The following is a 22104-nucleotide window of genomic DNA, read 5'->3' on the forward strand; positions in this document are numbered from 1 at the left end:
CACACACAACTTTTTTTTTTCCTTCTTCTTTTCTTCCCCTTTTTTATTTGCTTTTTCTTTTATCACTCTCGCTTTCGGCTCTCCTATCCAAAGATGCCGGTCTCTATGCATTGGCTCTTTAATTGACCCCTGTGGGAGGTAAGGGTTATGCCTTTTCTTCGTGCCATTGCTTATGTGACCTGTATGACTGCTATTTTACAGCTAGCAAATGCGATGCATTTTATAATAGAGGATCCTATTCCATGTGTAACTCGATCGGTTCTCCGTACTCGGACACTCGAATCAATCGGACTAGTTTGGACTGGGCTCGACACGGTAACCCGGTGGAGTCAGAAGTCAGCTCGATAGTCTGGGTTAGAGGTTGGGGTCAGGCTAGCCCAGCCCAGATCAATTTGGTTAGATTTGTTTGGGTCTTTTTTCCAGCCCATTAGTGTTGGACACAGTTTTGGACTTAATAGATAAAAAACTCTACCCAAAAGGTTTCGAAGATTAATGTTGGATATCACATTTTTATTTTATAAATTAAAAGAAGAGATATTTGGTGATATAAGTGTCGGTTTGGTAAAATTTTGAGAAGTGTTTTGAGTTTTGAAAAAAAAAAAGGGTAAAAGTTGAGAATTAATCTGGTTAGGGTCACATTTGAGAAAAGTTGAAAATTAGTTTGGTAAAATTTTGAAAATGTGTTTTGTAAAAATTAAAAAATTATTCTATAAAATACAAGAGAAAAAAAGATTAGGAACATTTGCTACCGCCACCATGGTTTGATTTGGCAGTACTGGTGGTGGCCGCTAGATGGTGACCACGTTTTGTTTGGCCTCCGGCAGCCAGAGTGTATAGTTAGCTTTAAAAAATGTGTTAGCGATAAAAGAAATGCTATGAGTAAATAAATTTTTCATATTTTGTTTATATTCTCTTATAAATTTAATAGATCAATAATTAGATTTATGAGGTCCACCATTAACTTATGTGAGATCCTCGTAAGTCCATAAATTTAATGGTTGATTATAAAAAAATATGGGCTGAATATAAGAAAAATATTAACCTCTAACATTTCTTTAGCGATAAAGCCATAATATTATGTACATCGGGAGAATAATTCAATAATAACTTTTAGTGTAGTATATAAGTTATACACACATTTGAAAGCCTAAAAAGAGCCAAAAGTATTTTATAGTAGAAATTTAAAATTACAAAAGAAATCGCGTGATATCATTAACAGCCTTCGCTACCGCTAAACCAAACCATTAGGGCGGGCGGGACGGGTTTCGGGTATAAAATTTTTTGGGCAGTGCGTATCCGCCCGATCCGCCCCGCCTCGCTAATCCTCTCTCTGTCTCGCCTCCTTCAAGAGAAAAAAACCCAGTCTCCCTCTCTCTCTCGCCGCTCCCTCTCCCTCGCCAGTCGCCGCTCCCTCTCAACTCTCAGGTATCTCTCTTTCATTCTCTCTCTCTGGGAAGTACTGATTATGTTGTTTATGTTGGGTTGGATTTTTCATTTCTCTGAAGTATAGTCGCCTGCAGAACTGACGATTTTGGGTTGGATTTTTGGTCTGTGACTGACAGTGAAAAAACAACACTGCAAGATCCATAACACCCGCCCCGCTTGCATTACCCGCCCCGCAAAACCCGAAACCTGGCAGACAGAGGTAACTGTATCCCGGTCGGGTGGCAAAAATAGTTGATATCCGACCCGTGCCCATCCCTACAAACCATAACACCCATAACCTAAAACCATATATTGTAACTGTTCTAATTTATCAGCCATCGGCCGCATCCACGCGCAGTCACCTACTCCTTTCTTCTCTCTTCGTTTTTTTTCCCTCACCAAAACACACTCCAATGGACGAGCTCTTCGATACCGCAGAGAAAAAGGTAAACCGCCGACCTCTCTATTTCGGGTATCAATTGCCATTTTGTTTCCGAGAAAAGCATTTATTTGGGAACATGCTACTACTGCACACACATAACAAACACCGGTACGAGTCTATGAATTGTTTATGTGGGATGTTAATAATAGTATGAATGTGAGAATAGGTCCTTGTTGAGATGGTGAAGTTGGCCCAGAAACATGGAATGAAGGGTACGAATGGAGACTGGAAGGAGTTTTTGAATGTTCACGATAAAAAGCTTGGAGCTTGCTTGAGTGATCCAACAAGGAGGTCAAATCATGTGTTGGCTGCTTTTCTCAAGAGTTTTGCTAAAGAGGATGATTTGAAGGTAATTCAACTGTTTGAAGAGAGTTTCCATTTGGGATAATATATTTTCTTTACCACTTGAGTTTCATGTCCTATAAAGACCATATGACTTTTATGTTTTTCCTTGTTCTCAGTTTTTTGCTAAAATGATGCAATGCCATGTTAAGCGGGACATGGTGGAGCAATTTACAAAGAATTCCCCAGATGATGAAATCCCCGAGCAGGTATGGTTTGGGTATCACTTGAGGCATTTGGTGGGTTGGGGTTTTAGTTGCAGTAGAGCACTTTGCCTGGTTGAAATCATCATTAATTTCTTCTTCAGTTATTGTGTCTGATTACTTGTGTTTTACTTATAGCTTGAGGGGTAGCTTAGGGGCGCCTTACACTTTTAATCATATGTGTTGATTTCTTTTTTTGTTTTTGATAAGTGATCATATGTGTTGATTTCTTATTATAAAAAAAAAAAAAAAAAAATTATCTCCTTGGCTTGTGCCCTTGTGACTATGAACTAAATTCTGTTGGTTTTGGTTTGCTATTATGCCCTCACTATTGACAATGTGCGTTCGAATTTATTGAGTGATGAGGCTTAAGTGTTCATCAAATTGCTGGAATACTAATTATTTCTTGCATTCTTTTCTTTTAATTTTTTTCTTCCAATATATAAGAACCATATGTTTATATTCTGTATGGTATATCTTGATAACTTGTGACAATGGCAGTGCAGAGACTGGTTCGTTTAACAATGGAACACCCACAGTACCCGTTGGATTATTCATTCCCATCAAATGATGAGGTTTGTTGTTGCAATGTTTGCTTACTTTTCCTATTTATCCAACAAAAAAAAAAAAATCTTAGCTTATGTTTACTTGTCAAGTTTCTCTTTTTCCTTATATTCTTTTTTAAATAAGTAATCATAAATGTATTCAAAAGACGAGGAAGCTCAAAGGCACCAGGAGTGTATCAAATCTATTTTTATATGTACTTCTTGCTTGTTGCCTTGATTTAACACTTGTTTCCTTTTCACAATATTCAATATTTTTCATGCTTATTGTAGGTTCATTAAATGATTGTTCAATCTAACTCAACATAAGTCCTCTTTTGTCATCTTTCTCATTATAGATTTGTATTTTATGATGAACCACCAAATCTTTTCCTAGTCTCAACATGTTAAATCACATTATTATGACCTTTCTCTTATTGTCACATCTTTAAATTGAACTGAGCCACTCCTAGCTACTGTTAGTCGGTTGTCATGTTTTTATACATCTTCGTCTCATCCTATCCTCACTTGTAAATACCTCATAGATTTTATTTTGTTTCTTGATTTTGCCCCTGAGTATACCCAAGAGAATGGTTTGTAACATATTTGTAGTTTAAGGTATTTATTTCTATTCTTTGGCTAGACAACTCTCATGACCTAAGAAGAGTATTTGTGGTCTTTCTCTAGACATATTGTCACAACCTAAGGAAAGTGTTATGAATCTGCGCTATTACTCCCAAAGAATTAGTTAAGTTACAATTGGATCTCCTAGAATCATTTATAAAGTGTAATCTCACCTAGTAAGAAATTAATGTAGGACTTGGCACACATGTAACATCATCACAATCCATCTACCCAGTGTGGAACTTAACTTTTCAGGGTATCACAATCTCCCTCACTCAAATCATTGACATCTTCATGAGGGCCCACATCACATTGCTGTGCCCAAACACCATATGGTGTTACAAGGTTGCTCTAATACCATTTATTACGACTTAAGGAAAACGTTAGTCGCATTTGCGCTATTACTCTAAAAGGGCCAATCAAGTTACAATTGAAGGTCCTTCAAATCACTTATAAGGCCCCACCTAGTAAGGAACTAATATGGGACTTGACACCCATGTAGCACCATCACAATCCACCTACTCAATGTGAAACTTATCTTTTCGGGGGTATCACATCAATATTTGACTATTACCTTGTTTACATTGTTTCAGTTGCTAAATCTGCTACTAGTACATTCCTAATTGCTAAATGTAGGCAGCTTATGGTTTATTAGCTTAGGGAGCAAATATGAACTAAATGATTGCTAATTTGTGTGCACTCTAGTGTAGAGTTAGCTATTGTGGCAATTGATTATCAAGAAAAGATAGTGTAAGCTAATATGACCAGAAGCCCCTTAGAATTAAATTTGGATTTGGTGGTAGTAAGGTGTTAGGTCCACGTCATTTGGATGAAAACACAAACACAATAAATTGTAACCGTTGGTGCTCATTTATATTAATAATTTCATGCGATGGGGAAAGAATGTTGCTCTCAATTTCATCTGTAGCTTGGATGCCTAAACTTGGTGGGAAATGTTGAAGCAGGAATGGGTGGTTACAAAGCTCAGTACAAAATCCAAGGTTATGAGCTCAAATGTGATACTTGCTGTTGATTGTGAGATGGTTCTCTGTGAAGATGGCACTGAAGCTTTGGTGAGAGTTTGTGTCGTGGATCGTAATTTACAGGTATTAATTAATTTGGTTTGTGTTCAATCTCTTTTTGCAATAGTAATTCCCATGTCTCTCTTTTTCCATGGGAAAAAAGAAAAAAAAAAATCTCTTCTTTGGCTAGCTGGATAGACTGTTTTTAGACCTTTTAGTGGTCCCAGTCGTACAATCTTTTCTAGTGAGCTTTGTGTTTTGCAGGTGAAACTTGATGAACATGTAAATCCCAATAAAGCAGTTGTGGATTATAGAACTGATATAACAGGAGTCAGTGCAACAGATTTGGAAGGAGTTAGTTGTTCATTGGCAGATGTGCAGGTATTATTTGGCTTGTCTTTTCAATTTTTTTTGGGAATTAACTCTTTATCTAATATTTTTAGGTGCATTTTGTAGAAATCCCTGAAGAAGCTGTTGTCAAATGGTACTATTCTAGTGGGCCACAGCTTAAATAATGACCTGCGAGGTAAGTTAAGCTTTATAACTAGATATTGAAGTTCTCTCTGACTGAACTGTCACGGTCTTTCAATTTCATGTGCGAGGTAGTTAAATATTTGCATTTCTTCTTTTTGTTTGTATTCTTTTTTATCTGTTCTGTTGTATACAGCACTGAAATTAGATCATGCTAGAGTGATTGACACCTCACTTATCTTCAAATATTCGGATGCACGGATCAATAGAAAACCATCTCTGAATTATTTGTGTAAGGCAAGTTCTTAATGTGTTATTCCTACTTTACCTTTCAGGTTTTATTAATCAGTGTTAAGATATGATTTGAAAAAGGACTCCTCTTTGGCATATCCATGTGAATAATAGACAAGCAACTACAGGCTGTTTTAGACTTATAGTTATTTCTTCCATTTGTTGTTGACAGTCTGTGTTGGGCTATGAAGTTCGGAGGAAGGGTGCTCCGCACAATTGTCTAGATGATGCATGTGCTGCAATGAAACTTGTTCTTGCTAAGATAGAGCATGGTGTTGATAATGTTATTCCCTTGGTTCCAGAGGATGTAAGTTTAGACATATAATTTCTGGTCATTTCAAATTCTTACCAATGTGATCCTTGCTGATTCATACCTTTTAAATTATCTATAGGTACCTGAATCTGAAATGGCAAAGCTACTTCTCCACAGGATACCAAACAATGTGCCTACTGAAGAATTACATAAAGTCCTTCCTGGGGATTTTAGAATTGAACCAAAGGTTGAGTATATCCCATTGGTGTCTTTTTCTTTCTTTTAGAAGATCTATATTAAGCTTATGATTCCAGGGGGATGTGTGTTTTATGTGTGAGTATGTTCGGAGTCATTATATGATAGATCCTGATGGAGGTCTTACGCCAAACAAAAAAAAGAGAGGAATTTTTGATAACATGGGATTAACCATTACCATCCATTTGAATTCTTTTGGCCCATTCACAAAAATTTATTTGATGTTCCATTGAACCATGCTGCTAGTTGGGCTGTTAATGGATTGCTTAGGCTCAAATCTGTTGATCATGTTGTTTATGAACGGATGGGGACATGCTAATCTAAACACATGCTGCTTAATCATATATTTTGTTGGTAGATTATGTAGGAAGCTGCCTCCATTTGATGGAATGACTAAAAAAGAAAATACCAATGAGATTTCATGATCTGTTCCTGGCAAGCACAGAACTCTCTGGTTGCCATACATTCATCACATTTTTTGGGCTTATTATTCGCCTTTAGCTTCAACCCATTTATGTGCTTCTGCCAAATACTCATGCACAAGATAGTTAAGTTTTGCTTTGTGTACCCTTTTCTCTCTCTTTTTTTGATGGGCAGTGTGGGTGTTTGCAAGTATTTAAGTAGTATCTTCCTTTGGCCTTGATTTGTGCATCCCTCGGCACCCCACGGTTTTACTGTGATGTTCTAATGTGCTGTCAATGATTTTGTGGCAGTCATCTAAGAAAGTGCAAGGAGGAAAATATTCTGCGTTTGCCATATTTAAGAATCCAAAAGAGGCACATCAAGCATATGAAACTGTCACAGGGGGCCAAGAAAAGGTACGTAGGGTTGATATGATTCTTTCAACTTACTGTACTACCTGCCTGTCATCCCTATCTTCTGTTGGTTTTTACATTTTGAGAACTAGATTTACTGTACTATTAACAGTTAATGTTTATTCCTGTTGCATAAAATGATGAGATTATTATCATGAAGGGGTTATTCATATTGAGGCACTTGCGTTAGGTAGCATTAGTACTCTGCCACAAGATCCCAATTTCCTGCATTCTATGCATTTATGCCTGAGAGAAGCCTATTTTGGATAATACAACTAAAATCTTGTTATTCTCTACTCTGTTAGGACTCGATGGGAAGGCCACAGAAACTTGTCAAACTAAAGCTCACCACAGGCTTAATTGCAAGTCTATTTGTCCGTAAAATGACATATGATGATTCCCTTAGCCAAATATCATCCAAGAAGAGAGCTCTCCAAGCTGAGGAGACCTCAGGTGCATCCAAAAAATTAAAGACCAATGAGAAAATTGAAGAGGATACCTCGAATCAGTGTTGTGACCACTTGGAAGAGATTGGAAGACTAAAGCAAGAGCTGAGCAAAAGGGAGATGGCAGATTCAAATCACTGCTGTGATCATTTGAAAGAGATGGGAAGATTGAAGGAAGAATTGAGCAAAAGGGATTTTCAAATCACTACCCTGGATAAGACGATAGCTGGACTTAAAAAAAAACTAAAATCTAGGCATGGTAAACATCCCTAGTGAAGATGCCATCAGGCGACAAACACAAATGTGTTATTTCTTCCGTAGATTATTGTGTGGAAATTTAAATCATGGGGAGGAATAAGCAGGAGAAAGCAAAGAAAGAGGTCTAGGGCGTTTAGATCTCCCAAGCATTGAGTTGCTTGATTTTTTGTAGCAATCGAGAAATGATAGCTTGTACGTTAGTGTGTCATGTACTTTGTTTAAAGTAGGCTCAAGTTTGTTTAAAATAACTGAACTGTTTCTGTTAAATGACATGATGTTTTTTGACACTGAATCGTTGTAGCTTTCGTTACAGTTACTCATTTCAATTTATTCTCTTTTTATTATTTTGAAGTTAGTGTGATATTTAAAATTATAATTAAATTTCAAATTGATTATTATTAAATTTTGATTAAATGATAATTGTAAAAGTCATGTAAACTTTAAGAAGATAAAATGATAGGACGTAGCATTACTTTTTAAAGCTAATTTAGCCAACTCTTGTGGGATGGAATTCTTGCTCTAGTGTAAGAACTTATATACTTAAAATAATTTTTTTTTTTTAGTTGATACTTGAAATAAGTTAATGTTTTTTAGATGATGCTTTTGTTTTTGTTTTTAATGTGTTTTAATACAATATGAAGGTAAAAGTAATTTTGAGTATCTTTGTGTTTTTTTTTTTTTTAAAAAAAAAAAATTTGGTTCATGATCTTGTTTTGAAAAGAGAAAACAAGAGGGAGAAGAAAAAGTGAAAGAAAAAAACTGAAATCAAATAAAACTTTTGTCATTACAAGACATGAAAAGATGTTTTATGCAAAGTTCAACTTTGATTAGGGTAAAAGCCTCTGTAAAGAATGCATCGTGGTGGCATTTCTATATAAAAGGAAACTTGGCAAAATCATATTACGAGGTGTTCGGAATGAACAGAAATACAGAGAAAAAACGAATTCAACCAATATCCGCTGCCACTGATATTCACCAATTCCATCTTGTCATTTGTTTAAAATGGTGTATATACAAGTACTATTGATCGAGTTACAGCCCGGAGCGAAACTCAATACTGCTTTCAATCACTTTCAAAATCTTCTTCATCCCCAAAACTGAATACTGAAGCATCGGCAGCAATTGCCTTGATATCACTTGCCCCTGCTGAGTCAAGGTTAGGGGTCTCAATGCCCGAGGAAGGTTTCCCAGCTCCATCAGTAGTTGTTTCTTTGGAAGCAATACTTTGTGCATGTTCCTGGCTCCTGAGTGACAGGTGATCAGTTCTATGAGTCAAACTCCCAATTTTCTCTGCTGTCTCACTGGATACATGACCAGTTGCAGCAGGTCCGGCTTCCGAAGTAGCTTGAGCTTGCCTGCTCCTTGAATCCCCAGTCTCCTCTCCCTCGCTATCTGAGAATACATCGTCATTGTCTTCACTCCGAGAGACCTTATTTCTGTTGGAATTAGCTGCAACCCCAGTACTTGAAGTAGGAACGCGACCTGAGCAACTATCAGATTGCTTGTTGGCATAATCAGCTTTTGATCTCATTGGTAAAGTGCCATCATAATCGATCATCACAACTTCAACCTGGAATCCTGGAGAAGGCAATTTTCTCTGGAAAGAATATAGCCAACAACTCATTAAAAGAATATCGAGAAAGGGAAAGCAAATACCAGATAATATGAGAAAAGAAAAAATTGTACCTCATTAATTACAGCAGAAAGTAATATCAGGAAAAGATTGTGTCATTTACCTTGTCGAAACCATCCAAATCTGAAGTGTTTAAAATTTTTCTGTTTTCCGTCATTGTTGTATTCAACCAACTGAAAGTAATATTCCAAAAATAAATTAAAAAGACTTTTTATTGGTGTATGTATACCTACAGAAAAAGAATTCATGCTATTCGGCATCTTAGCAAAAAGTAAAATGATGCATAATAAGATTCTATAATAATAAAATATGATTCATCTTCTACAATAAAACATAAGGTTCTTAAAATGATGCATGACAAGAATAAGAAATCTTCCGTCCCTCTTGGGGCTTGCCAATGGTCTTTGAGCCAAACTGTTCCATCCATAAAACACGAGATGGAGGGTTCGGTCACAGGTTAAATCCTGTAACTATGTGTGCTTTCATTTGCCTATTGAAACAGAAAAAAGAGTAGTATCTTTCCGTGTTCATCAATTAATAAAAGAGTTAATTGGAAAGAAGGCACCAATGGGTAGGGATTCCTAAGGTTAGGGAATCTTCATTCGTTTGGCCAAAAAAGAAACATAAAAAAAAAAAAAAAAAAAAAAAAAGTACAGATGCTAACATTATTCAGTATAAAATTCCTAACAGTTCAGATGAAAGTGAGTTTGCAGTCATAACAAACTAACAAAAACAATCATGAAAGTAGGCGGTACAAACCAATAGAAATCTCCTTGGCCATCATGAAAATGGATTTTAAAGTCCCCCACCAACTCGGTCAGACCAGGCTCTCCTGGTAGAGCAAAGACCACAATCCCTTTCTTTGGTGCACCAATCCAGAAATCTTCTGGCTGCAGATATGAATTGGTGGGCTCATATTAGAAATTTAAATCATGCATTAGCATGGAGATCATGAGAGATTAAACTAACAAGCAAATCAATAACAAAGTGACCATATTCAAGAAAAATTCACCATTAGGTCCTTTGTTCTTGGATGCTTTCTTGTTGAGAACAGAATCCCTGTGGATCAAGGAAAACATCCATGCTAATAAGTTTAATCACAGACTAAAGAATGAAGCGAGATAAAAACAATAAATAGTGCATCGCATAGCATTGTAATGGTAAACAAAAAAATAAATAAAAAAATCTGAATTTCAATAACAAAATCGAAGCCTGGGAAAATATGAAGGTGTTGAAGCACATTCCTATCCGATTACTAGTAGTTAAACCTAGTAATCGGATAGGAATGTGCTTCAACAGAAGGCATGAAAAAACATGCATCATAATAGATTGTACGACAATTTTGTATAGATTTACCTTATTTGTAGGCTTTATAGAATATAAGTTAACAATAGATGCATACAGGCAGCCTCTAAAAGCACTTCAGGAACAGATCCAAATACATAACATAATGAATATTTCCCAAAATCTTTTAGGATTCAGTAAATGGAGGTACTTCTGAGGACATATCCCTAATTTCTTTGTTCTTTTAACTCCTACTTGGTGTTAATAATTATAAAAAGGCCCTTTTCTCTTAAACAATAATGTATTTGTACTCAATTCAAGGAATGAAATTCATAGAAAGTGATGAATATATGTGGGCATATGACATGGAATTTCTTATGCATCTTTATAAATGATAAATGTGAAATCTCAAGATATAACTAATTTTTTTCATGACGAATATGATGAAAAGCATACCATTATGATTAGAGATGGTAATGGAGGGCCTGACCCAATAAGGACACCTGAGTAGCCGAAATCCCCTAAGCATGCACCTGTACAATTTGTAATTTCAGTACCTTTTTGAAGGTAAAAGAATGCAGCATTCTGAGAGAGAAATCAGAATGGTACCTACGTCCAGGCTGAATTTCTCCATTGAAGTATGTTAAGACACGCTCAAAGTATTTGACATACCTCTAGGAAAAGCAGAGTAATACTAAACTATCAGAAAGATATAAAAGAAGATCAACCCTTAAAAGGATAACAGTACTAAAAAGCAATTGACTGACAATCTGACTTGGGAGAACCATAGCCTTCCCATCAATGCATCTTTTCTGGTTGTAGTAATCAATAGCCTCATTGGCTGTTGGGAAGAACTGAAGAGAGATGGCAAAATAAAATCATAATGATAGTCAGGAAAGCGATGACAAATAAGGACCAGAACAAGAAAATTTTCCTTGATACGAACCTTAAGGAACAAGAGAAGGCTACAAATCATCACTCCAGTCCTTGCCATACCAGCTTTACAGTGAACAACAACAACATTCTCAATGTCCTCCTTCAACCATGAATATGCACTTTGACAAAATGATTTTATGAGTTGGATAGGGGGGCAATTATGGTCCTCAAATGGGAAACTTGCAACCTGGAAAGCATCTAGACAAGTCATAAACAGAAGAAGCTTGTGTACCGCAATAATTTCATAAACAACATTACAGCCTCAATAACGTAAACCTTTCAATTTATAGCACAGTCTTAGCTAGTGATAAATATTATGTTTAGGGATTAACCTTGACACAACAACACAGACTTCAAACTCTAGAGATATATATTGAGCTTTAATATTTTGTTTAGGGCCTAACCATGACATTGAACACAATAATAATACTAAAATGCTAATAAAGATTAAGGCTGCACCTTCCCCTCAAATAGTGATGCATCATACAACCTCTCCGAGCAAAGATTGTAGACTTTGTATTTTCCCTGCATATAAATGTTGATTAAAGAGGTCAGAAGTTATTTAATAAATGCAGAACACAGATTGGGACCCATAAATAGGTAAACAAGATTTCAAGTTCCAAATATTCTATTATATTAATTGATGGAGGAAAGTTTTTCCCTATGAACAATAACTAGATTCCTCAAGGCTAGATATCATCAGAAATTTCCAAGCACAAATTAAACCATGTTTTACCTTGTGATGAGTTTCAAAAAACTTAAGCACTTCTTCCATATGATTTCGATAAAATCCCTGCATCACATTTTTCAGTTAATATTTTGTGTTAATGATTCAAATGTACTTGGCTAATTTAACACTAAATGCAAAACACAAAAATATTTTACCTCGAAATATCCAAAAAGCCCAGAGCTTATATCACCAGCAGGGAACCCCATAGCAATTATATTCTCGGTGATATATGTCATATCCAAATCAAATCCTCCCTCCTGTGAATTAGGTATATAATCTCCTTACGATGCAATCAATGACATATTTGGTGTAGACATATCAGAGTTAAAACACTAAAGTAATGGCAAATATAGTGAAGAATAATTAAATTAAAGTTACCTTTCTAATCAAACAAATTCATGAACCTGCTATACAGTCACTGCATTATAAATCAAAGAAGGCAATGCAGTGGTAGGCTACCTGGTATCTTCGTTTGTTTTGAGACACAATATGACGTGCTTTGACCTGCATAGCCTTTACTGCAGTCCGAGATGAGTCAACTAACCCTTTTGTGAATGATTCAAAAACACCAGATTGGGCAGTTGCTGTCCTTCCTTCATTACTCTCATCTGGTGCAGGTGCCATTGGAGGCATCCGCAACCCTAACCCGCTAGTGAAACGTGCAAATGTTGACATCCCAGTATTTTCATTCTGTGAGTCCTCTTGTGCTGCTCCCAAGGACTCTGGAAATTTCAAACTTCTAGCCCAAGATGATATGCCAGGAGGAGATGAAACATATGGAGTTTGATGTGCATTATCATCTTGCTGAGAGACAGCAACAGTAGAATGTTCAACTTCAGAGGCTTTAACAGTAGGTTGAGATGATGAGTCAACAGAATCTGAATCCATTCTGCCAACCAAGCAGCTGTCTTTATCAGTCCACATTAAATCAGGCTCAACTATGAAGCATGTAAACTAATTAATACAACCAAGTAGGGACTAAGTAGTCACTGAAAATCTAGAAGAAAAAAATGTAAACAGCTCCTAGCAATTTAGATGAAAGTTTTAATTAAAATTTACAAATATATCATTCTTCACACTGCAAGCTCAACTAATGATTGTTAACAAGCCAAACTGCAATGTGGTTGCCCTCAGCAGCCTGCACAAAAGTTTTACACTTGCTAGCATATCCAAACAGACTATTTCAAAAATAAATCATCATAAGACTATGTCATCACGAACCTCCGCTCAATCCTGAGGCTGTAGCCGACACGGCTGCCGTGGAAAAAAATTAAAATGGACAAACCCGACCAACAAGTACTGGGGTGAGCAATAATCTTACCAATCTTTCTTCTATGTATAAAGGGCAGTGAAAACAAATCTCATGAACAGAATAAATTTATTGTACAAATCTGACCGATTAACTGTACAATAATACAAACATCCCATTATTTCAAATCCACCAACCAAAACCCACAAATTCAATTGAAGCTAATCGTTTCAATACAATCCTTATCACCGGAAATAGATTCACAAAGTGAACACTGAGATCTGCCAGAAATTATTGAAAAATAGTCAAATGTAATCAGCAAATTCACGTAATTGCATTATGAATCTACAAGCACAAACATATACACGCATACGTATAGGCCTATATTGAGCAATGTATTTTGAGATCATTTACCAGAAGTGCACGAGAGCTCGGGTTCAAAAAGGATTTGAGAGTGAACGAAGAGCTACGTATAGCGGCGAGTGTGAAAGATTTTGAAATGAAATAACTAACTCAAATGTGGCGGTGGTGGTAATAGTGGTGAGTCGCCGCGATAAGTGGTTTTTTACGACAATTATTTAAGCATATTAAAATATTAAAAATTCGTGTCCTCGTTGGAACACCCGCTCTTCTCGATCTAGTCCGTACAGGATCCGGCTTCTATGCGGTACCGCATAGATGCGATTATCCTAAACTACACCGTTTTGGATTTAGTATAAGTAAGTCTCTTTACTAAACGGTACAGTTTTAATAAAAATATAACTCTTGTCTTATAAAACTCACGCCGTTACACCAAATCATCAACTGCAAGTCTGCAACATTCCATAACACCCACAACCAACCCAGAAAAAATCAAAACTCCAACAAAAAGAACCAAAAAAAATCAAAAGCTCCAGCAAAAGGAATTAGTAGAGAAAGAGAGAGAGTAACCAGGGAGGGAGAGAAGCAACCCAGAACCAAAGGAACCCAAAAAAAAATCAAAAGCTTCAGCAAAAAGAATTAACAGAGAGGGAGAGACGAGGGAGAGAGAAGAGATCATAGAGGGGAAATTGTATACGCTTTTTTAAAATCTCCAAAAAAAAAACCCCAAATCAACAAAACCCCCAACCAAAACATCAGAAGCAAAAAACTCAAATCAACAAAACCCCAGATCTGGCTTACAGAGAGAGAGAGTGAGAGGGAGAGAGAGAATGGGATACCCAAATCAATTGTTTGGCCTGAGCTCCTCTTCACTAAGAAGGCAAACGTTACTTCATAGAAGAAACAAGAAACAACATCCTCCCTCTCCGTCTCGCTCGCCCGCCATAGATGAAGAATTACAAGCTGCAACAAGGCTCACCGCCATCAAATAATAAGCTCTTTAATGCGCAAATGCATCTCCAGAACCTTGTGTTTTATTTTCTTCTCTTTTGCTCAGAGATTTCTCCTTCAACTTGCAACTCAAACAGCTTTTTGATCTTCCGACAACTGGTGTAACAGCGTGAGTCTTGTAGGGCAAGAGTAATATTTTCGATAAGGGCCTAGAGTTTGATTTTCAATAAGATCGATTTTAAAAATTGTATTTTTTAAAAGTTGTGTTTTTAAAATTGTTACTTTTTTAAATTACATAGGCATTTGGTAAAATATGTTTAAGTACCTTGTTTTATCAATCGAGTGTTTGGATAATATTAATACATAATTGCGGTTTTATGGTCAAATAGGTAAATATTGTGCCAAATATTATTTTAAGCAAAATCGTGATTTTGGTTTAAATTCACATTTTTTCATATAACTACCCCTAGTTAGATTATAGAAATTGCGAATTTTTTCACGATTTTAAAATTTGCGTTTTTAAAATTGTAATTTCAAATATTCCAAAATTGCGATTTGGTTTAAAAATCCAGATTATTATTTTTTAAATGCACTCCAAACGAACCCTAAAACTATATAAAGAAACATACTTTTACTAAACCCAAAACGGTGTAATTTGGGATAACTGCATTTATGCGGTAATTTTTATTGCCGCATAGAAGTCGGGTCCATCCGCACATGTCGCACTTCGAGTTTCATGGCCACCTCAATAAGTATCTACCTTAATCAATATGGTTTTATTTTATAATTTTATTGTGATAATTTTAATTAATTCTTCATTTTTCTTAAATAATAATTTATCTAAAAGTTAATTAAGAGTTAGACGTAAACATTATAAGATAATTATACAATCAAAATATAATTTATATCACGACTTTTTATTATTTATTCATAAAGTTGTTTTTAACGTTCACCTTTTAACCTAAAATCATCGGTTAAAATACAATTTTTTCAAATACATTAACAAATAGTTTAAAACATTGACACAAGCAGTTAATTTTTACTTAAAATAATAGAGATACCTATTTAAAATTGAGAGACGCTAAGAATTAATAAGTTATTTATATTTGATCTATATTTTCCTATAAATTAAATAGATCAGCCATTAAATTTGTAGGTTTCACCATTGACTTATGTAAGGTCTATATAAGTTCGCAAATCTAATGGTTGATTTGTAAGATGAGATGGATCAAATATAAGAAAAATATTGACTCATAACATTTCTCTTTAAAATTTAATCATAATTTAAATACCTTATTCTTAAAATTAAAAATTCAGACACTAAATCCAAATCATATAAAAATTAAGACATGAATTATAATACAACAATAAATTTTATTCTTGAAATTAAAAATTTAAATGCTAAATTCAAATTAGATAACAAAAATTAGTAGTTAAATATGATTTTTGCCTCCATCAATTCGATGGAGGCAAAAAAGCCAATAAAAGAAAGAAAGAAAAGAAAGAAATAAAAGAAAGAAATATGTCATATAATGTACGGATCATGGCCAACACCCACACCACATATGCATCCCCGCACCTTAAAAGGAGGCACGAAGAAAAGCCACGGAAAATAAGAAAAGACAAAATCACTAGCGATCGCACAGAAAAATAATACAGCGCGAGTCCGATTCAATGGAGGCGGAACCGGCCGGCGGCGATGAAGTCTCTCCGGCCACGGCGATATCCAGATGGAGTTTCAGAGTGTCGCAGCGGTACCAGCACATGCTGGACAAGTCGACCCCACACATGCTCCAGCGCTGGATCGCGTTCCTCGTCGTGGCCGCCATCTACGTGGTCCGCGTATACCTCGTCCAAGGCTTCTACATCATCTCGTACGGCCTCGGAATCTACGTCCTCAACCTCCTCATCGGCTTTCTCTCTCCCCAGGTGGACCCCGAGATCCACAACCTCTCCGAGGGCCCCACTCTCCCCACACGTGGCTCCGATGAGTTTCGTCCCTTCGTTCGTCGCCTCCCGGAGTTCAAGTTCTGGTACGTCTCCCTTTTGATGACGTTTTGCTTTGACTTTTCTCTTTGAATGCGTAGGTGGATTGGAATTTCAAGTGGAACCTTGTGGATATTGTCATTGACCTAAAAATATTGGGATTTTGATTAGGGTTTGAATTTTTCTTGGTGTGATGTCCGGAAAGGGGATCGGAAGCAATGGTGTATTTTGTTGAATTTTCTGTTCTTTTTGATTGTGTATTATTGATTGGTAGATGCGTGTGGAGAAGTAGTTGATGGTCAGTGTACGCGTTTGATTTTGAATTGTGTATGCATATGATTGGAGTATCATGGTAATCAAGAGGTTCAAATGTGAGAGACTAGTGTGCAAAGCAAGAGGGTTAATGGTTAATTACGCATCTAATTTGTTCTTCTATGAATTTCAGCGGACATTTGGATGCACTAGAAGAACAATAATCTTGTTTTACGGGATTTATTTTTTTGTACCAAGCCAATGGTTTAGGTAGAGTTCATAGGGGCTTCATGCTTCAAGTTGTTTTCTAATGCCAAAACTTACTTATATGATCGTTAAAGTATTCATCTTTGATGCTATCATTTTCTTTTTATGTATTGAGATTTTTAATCACTTGAAAAGATTTCCATGCTTGCTGGTTATGTGTACTGAAGTTTCCTTGTTTTCTACCCTGGAAGGTACTCCATTACAAAGGCATTTTGCATTGCTTTTGTGATGACATTCTTCAGGGAATTTGATGTCCCTGTGTTCTGGCCAATACTGCTTGTCTATTGGTTGACACTCTTCATTCTCACCATGAGGCGACAGATAACTCACATGATCAAATACAGATATGTTCCATTCTCATTTGGAAAGCAGGTATATGATGACCCTTCTTACTCTCAAAGTTTAGATCATTGTACGTGTCATGCTTCATTGGTGAGTTGCTATTGGAATCATGTTGTTGATTTTGAGAATTAAGTTCGGTTTATTTTACTTTTTGGTAGCGGTATGATGGAAAGAGAGCATCACCAACTGACAGCACAAGCATTTCTACGGATTGAGTTCTTCAGGTAGATTGAATTATATATGCTTCTTTTAAATGACAAACCCACGGGTGCTTCAATTTATTCTACAATATTATTTCACAGCCGGAGCTTCCTGATGATATGTTGGTAGAGGAAATCGTCTTTACGACTAGTTTCAGAGCCATGGAGGATTGTTCATTTTCCCTTTATCTTGTCTGGGCAAGCCTCCATATGTCCTCCAGGAAATTTATCTTTGGGAAGACGAAGTAGTTCCTGATACCTTTTTTCATTTTTACCCCTAGTATAAAAAATCCTTTTGTATAGAAGGGACATCTACATTCCCGTCGCTGAGATTTTTAATCTGCTAGAATGTATTCGCAGAGCCTTTGCTGTGGGGGGAATGAGCCTTTGCAATTGGGTTAACTTAAATTTAGCTTTAAAGTGTACCTCTTTTTCTCATTTACTTGACAATGTTCTTTGCTATATGCTGAGCATGTTTAGCAGTATAATTTATACATTGTCATCCATCTGATCTTGTTCGTTGTTCCTCTGTGAGGATTACATTGGAGGGCATCTTCCCTGCGTTATACAATTACGCTGTATTTGTAGTCAATTGGCTTTATGAAATTTTTTGCGTTGTGTTTGTAATTCTCAAGTCCCCCAAGTCATTCCATTATCTTCTTCTTCTTCTTCTTCTTCTTCTTCATGTCTGAAGTCATTCTTCTATAGTTCACCAAATGGTTGAGCTGGATTAACCAGTTGGTCATGGGCTATGGTGTGTTCGATTTACCTCAATTTCCTACAACTTAACTAGAGACACAAGTTTATAGTTTAAGCTTATACTGAAGTTTGGTTCAACATCTGAATGGCACGTGTCTTTTTATTTTGACACTATTGGAGTTTGAGCTTAGTTTGCCGAAGAATGATCAAATTGGAGTTTTGAGTTTAGTCGCCAATCAATTCTTAAAAAGGAGCTTGAGCCTAGTCGCCATGTCTGGGTTGACACTTGTTACATAGAAAAGCTTAGAAGCGCATTGCGTGGCGTTGTGGGGAACTTTGTTTTCTAGAGTTTGCTGCCCTTTATAGTAAAATGCGATTTCTTCTGTTGGGGATTTGCGATGCTGACATGGCATGATGCTCCAAACGTGAATTTAAAAACCTAGAAGGGATTATTTCAAAGTTTGATGCATTGGCTATTTATACCTCTCGATTGCTATAGGCACGTAGAAGATAGGTGCCCGCTTCATACTTATTGGCAACCAAATTTTCACAAGTGAGATCTCAACGAGTATCTATATATACTGAGACAACGATATTTAGTCAATTGGCCCAAAAAAAGGTAACATCTGGGTATCATTTTTATGAACTGTGTAACTGAAACTCAAACCAAATAGAGATAGAGAACTTGGACTTTCCGGATTCACCTAGGGTTGTAATAGCCATATACTCCATAGAAAGTCTGTGCAAAAGTAAGCAACAACAAGACAACAGCAGCAATTAATGAGATAATGGCCCAAGGATTGCCAAAATACTTATGCTTTAAACTCGCACGCCAAGCATTCCACCTATGGTTGTAATACCGGTTCACATCCTCTGACAAGCGGGAAAGGTAACTGTTATTGATGTCGAAAACCACCTCTTGACAGAGGCGATTGAAGAGGTCAGCAACTTCAGCATCACTGCCGAGCCAGTGCTCAATTATTCCACAGTAGTGAAGGTAACCCACATCTTGATGAGAGTTAATCAAGTTGTCCATGAAGACCACATATGAAGTAATGTCATTGCTGCAATCAAGATGGCACTGCTCAAAGGAAATAAGGTTGAGAAAAAGTGACTTTGTACCATCATGGATTAAGAGCCGAGGGATTTTGAGAATTCCATTCTTGAATTTTATGTCCCAAAAGCGATCTGTCTTCCTTTTCTTGAACTTGATTCCAGCCTCTCTGAGTTCTGTAACACAATGTATCAATTGCTGCCTTCGTTTATCTGCAACACGATTACCATGTGACCATCTCTTGATCCAAATCCTGGGTTCCGGTTGAAGCCCTCTGCGCAGGAGACTTCGTCTGAAAACATCAAGGCAATGAAGGCCACCTTGATCTGATAAAGGGTCAAAGGTAGTTGCATATCCAAGCGATAACTGTAATTTGTTCATATCACTCTTTGTTAATGGCTCATCTGTTGGCATTAACGGGTCGAAAAATTGGAGTGTTAGCTTGGCTACCACTCCTTTCTGGTCTGGGTTGCCTAACTGAATCCCCAAGAGCCGATCAAGTATAAACAGTGGGAGTTGATTCTCCAGCATTATCATGTCTCGCTGGATGGAGTGCATTGAGCCACGCATTGCAAAGATGGGATCGTTTCGTGGGTAGCCAAGTTGCTTGAATCCTTCAGCAGCACCCCGAAAGAGCTCAAGCACGAAGCAACAATCCAGCACCATCATTTCAACAAATTCATTGCTGCTAAGAGTTATTGACCCTTCATAACAGTTGCGAGCTCTTTCTTCAACTTCTTTTACGGCATCAAGATAAAGCATTATGTCATGGTTGGTACGCGTGAGGATCTGGTGAAGGGCACGCCATTTATGGCGATCCATTTGGCGTAGGCGTCTCTTACCATGGTGGTAAGGGCCTAGGGAAACAATCTGAGGGACAAACGCTTTGTCATGGCCTTCTTTTAGGTAATGGGGGATTCGGTAAATGCACAGCTTTGCCCATGAACTTGCTGCATCATCTTGACGCGCTTGGTCGAGCTTTTCTTTGATGGAGATCACCCACTCCGACTCTGGTGGATTGTCTTCGCGATCCTCTTCGCAATTCTTACCATCATTTCTCATCACGATTTGCAATGATCCTAGTGGTTTCTGCTGTTGTTTCTGCAGCAGCTGCTGAGATCGTTCTGGAAATCCTGCAGATGATGGTGTAGAATTAGGTGTTGTTGCCACCCCAGACGCCACAGCTTCTCTGAGTTTGACGGTGATTAGGTACCAGCTCAAGAGCTCCTTGTTGAACACAGCCACCATCTTTGAAGGAGAATGCTTTCTGGCCGGGTTTGGCTTGGTGAAGAGATGTGAACTAAAGCTCCATTGAAATGTTTATCATTCCTAGTGGAGAGCGATTCCAAATCTGAAATAAAGTTGTAACTGTTGCCCAACATTATGATACAAAAGGGGTTATATATTTAATTATTGATACTTTAATTGACCCTCTGTCCAATAAATTCCCCACATGGACCCCTTTTGCTTTGGAAAAGCAATTTCCACGACTTTCGGGTGTAACGTTATATTCCTACTCTTAAATTTCCACATGTTCTTCCATTATCCACTTTTTTTTAATATTATCTGTTCTATGAACTATGATCAATTTTTTTTTAAATGGTATGTTCAAATTCTTATGCAACCAATTGGGAATTAAGGGTGTGTATTAAATTTTATAAATTTATTGGTGAATTTGTTGTCATGTGATTTAAATAATGGTGACACCATAACATTACAAAATCTATTCTCAGTGAAATGGAGGAGAAGAAGGCCATATTCTTATTTACTACAGCTGAAAAGGCACTAAAAGATCAAAGGGAGTCAAAAGAAAGCAAATAAATGCAATTTGAAATAGATCTGAAGTGCCCAAAAAAAGGAAAAAGGAAAAAGAAAGAAAGAGTAGCTAATTTAATTCACTAATTACAATGTGACAGCATCTCTACCCCATTTTCAATATTAATTTCCATTCAAGTGGTAACTATTTTTTGTTTTGTTTTGTTTTGTTTTTTAAATAAATCCTTGTTGTTAAGCCTATAACTTGCAACTTTATATATTTTTAGTATTATCTGTTCTATGAAAAAAAAAGATGATATGATCAAATTCGTAAGCAACCAAATGGGAATTGAGGATTCATATTAAATTTTATAGATTTTATGATGAATATATTGTCATTTATTTAAATGATTGTGACATTACATACACTATTAAATATAACATGACAAAATCTACTCTTTATTTCACTTGTCACTTGAAATGGAGAAGAAGAAGGTCATATTCTTGTCTACTACAAGCTGAAAAGGCACTAAAAGATCAAAGAGAGTCGAAGGAGAGAAAATAAAGGCACTTTGAAATAGATCTGAAGTGCCCAGAAAAGAAAAAAGAAAAAGAAAGAAAGAAAGTGTAGCTAATTTAATTGACTAAACAATGTGACAACATCTCTACCTCATTTTCAATATTAATTTCCATTCAAGTTGTAACTATTTTTTGTTTTTAATAAATCCTTGTTGTGAATCCTATAACTCAGAATATTGTGTTTTATTACCTGCAGGTGGAGGGAATTGTGTTTTACAATATGATGAGTTACACGTAAGATTGACTAAATTATGTGTCTAATGATTTGTTACTTCACTTACTTGATAAAACGGTGTGTTTTGGGATGAAGTGACGAACGACTTATTGAGTATTTTCTTAAAAAAATTTTTTTTTAAAAAAATGAAGGTATTTTTAGCTTTGATTAAAAAAATTTAATCAAGCATCATCTCAAATATAATAATAAATATTAGGGAAAAT

The 22104-nt window shown here is 36.4% G+C and overlaps 4 protein-coding genes across 7 annotated transcripts; 2 read left to right on the plus strand and 2 right to left on the minus strand.

Annotated features, from left to right (window-relative positions):
- The first annotated feature begins 1273 nt into the window (after positions 1–1273).
- LOC132187138 (small RNA degrading nuclease 1) lies at positions 1274–7740 on the plus strand. Its single transcript, XM_059601335.1, has 13 exons — positions 1274–1425; positions 1563–1871; positions 2034–2216; positions 2329–2418; positions 2919–2987; positions 4544–4684; positions 4865–4981; positions 5057–5126; positions 5268–5368; positions 5535–5669; positions 5755–5862; positions 6584–6688; positions 6991–7740. Exons 2-13 carry the CDS (start codon positions 1839–1841, stop codon positions 7402–7404), a joined length of 1566 nt encoding a protein of 521 aa, XP_059457318.1. The 5' UTR covers positions 1274–1425; positions 1563–1838; the 3' UTR covers positions 7405–7740.
- A 524-nt stretch (positions 7741–8264) lies between these two features.
- Positions 8265–14694, minus strand: LOC132186990 (phosphatidylinositol 3,4,5-trisphosphate 3-phosphatase and protein-tyrosine-phosphatase PTEN2A-like). Of its 4 annotated transcripts, none has more exons than XM_059601129.1 (13): positions 14421–14694; positions 12432–12861; positions 12128–12229; positions 11979–12035; positions 11702–11767; positions 11253–11429; positions 11074–11160; positions 10916–10980; positions 10763–10839; positions 10035–10081; positions 9782–9912; positions 9126–9195; positions 8265–8986 (listed from the first exon to the last, which is right to left on the minus strand). In XM_059601129.1, the coding sequence occupies exons 2-13, from the start codon at positions 12858–12860 to the stop codon at positions 8453–8455; spliced, it is 1842 nt and encodes a 613-aa protein (XP_059457112.1). In that variant the 5' UTR covers position 12861; positions 14421–14694; the 3' UTR covers positions 8265–8452. The 4 variants fall into 4 exon arrangements, with proteins under 4 accessions (XP_059457112.1, XP_059457109.1, XP_059457111.1 ...); XM_059601126.1 differs by having other exon boundaries at positions 12432–12910; XM_059601128.1 differs by lacking the exon at positions 14421–14694 and adding an exon at positions 13636–14244.
- Positions 14695–16107: 1413 nt separating this feature from the next.
- LOC132186102 (protein RER1A-like) lies at positions 16108–18171 on the plus strand. Its single transcript, XM_059599909.1, has 4 exons — positions 16108–16565; positions 17229–17409; positions 17538–17603; positions 17682–18171. Exons 1-3 carry the CDS (start codon positions 16207–16209, stop codon positions 17592–17594), a joined length of 597 nt encoding a protein of 198 aa, XP_059455892.1. The 5' UTR covers positions 16108–16206; the 3' UTR covers positions 17595–17603; positions 17682–18171.
- A 766-nt stretch (positions 18172–18937) lies between these two features.
- On the minus strand, positions 18938–20687 carry LOC132186100 (UPF0481 protein At3g47200-like). Its single transcript, XM_059599906.1, has one exon. It carries the CDS (start codon positions 20578–20580, stop codon positions 18979–18981), a length of 1602 nt encoding a protein of 533 aa, XP_059455889.1. The 5' UTR covers positions 20581–20687; the 3' UTR covers positions 18938–18978.
- Between the last annotated feature and the right edge of the window lie 1417 nt (positions 20688–22104).

Source organism: Corylus avellana, chromosome ca7 (assembly GCF_901000735.1).
Source record: "Corylus avellana chromosome ca7, CavTom2PMs-1.0".
Lineage (NCBI taxonomy): Eukaryota > Viridiplantae > Streptophyta > Magnoliopsida > Fagales > Betulaceae > Corylus > Corylus avellana.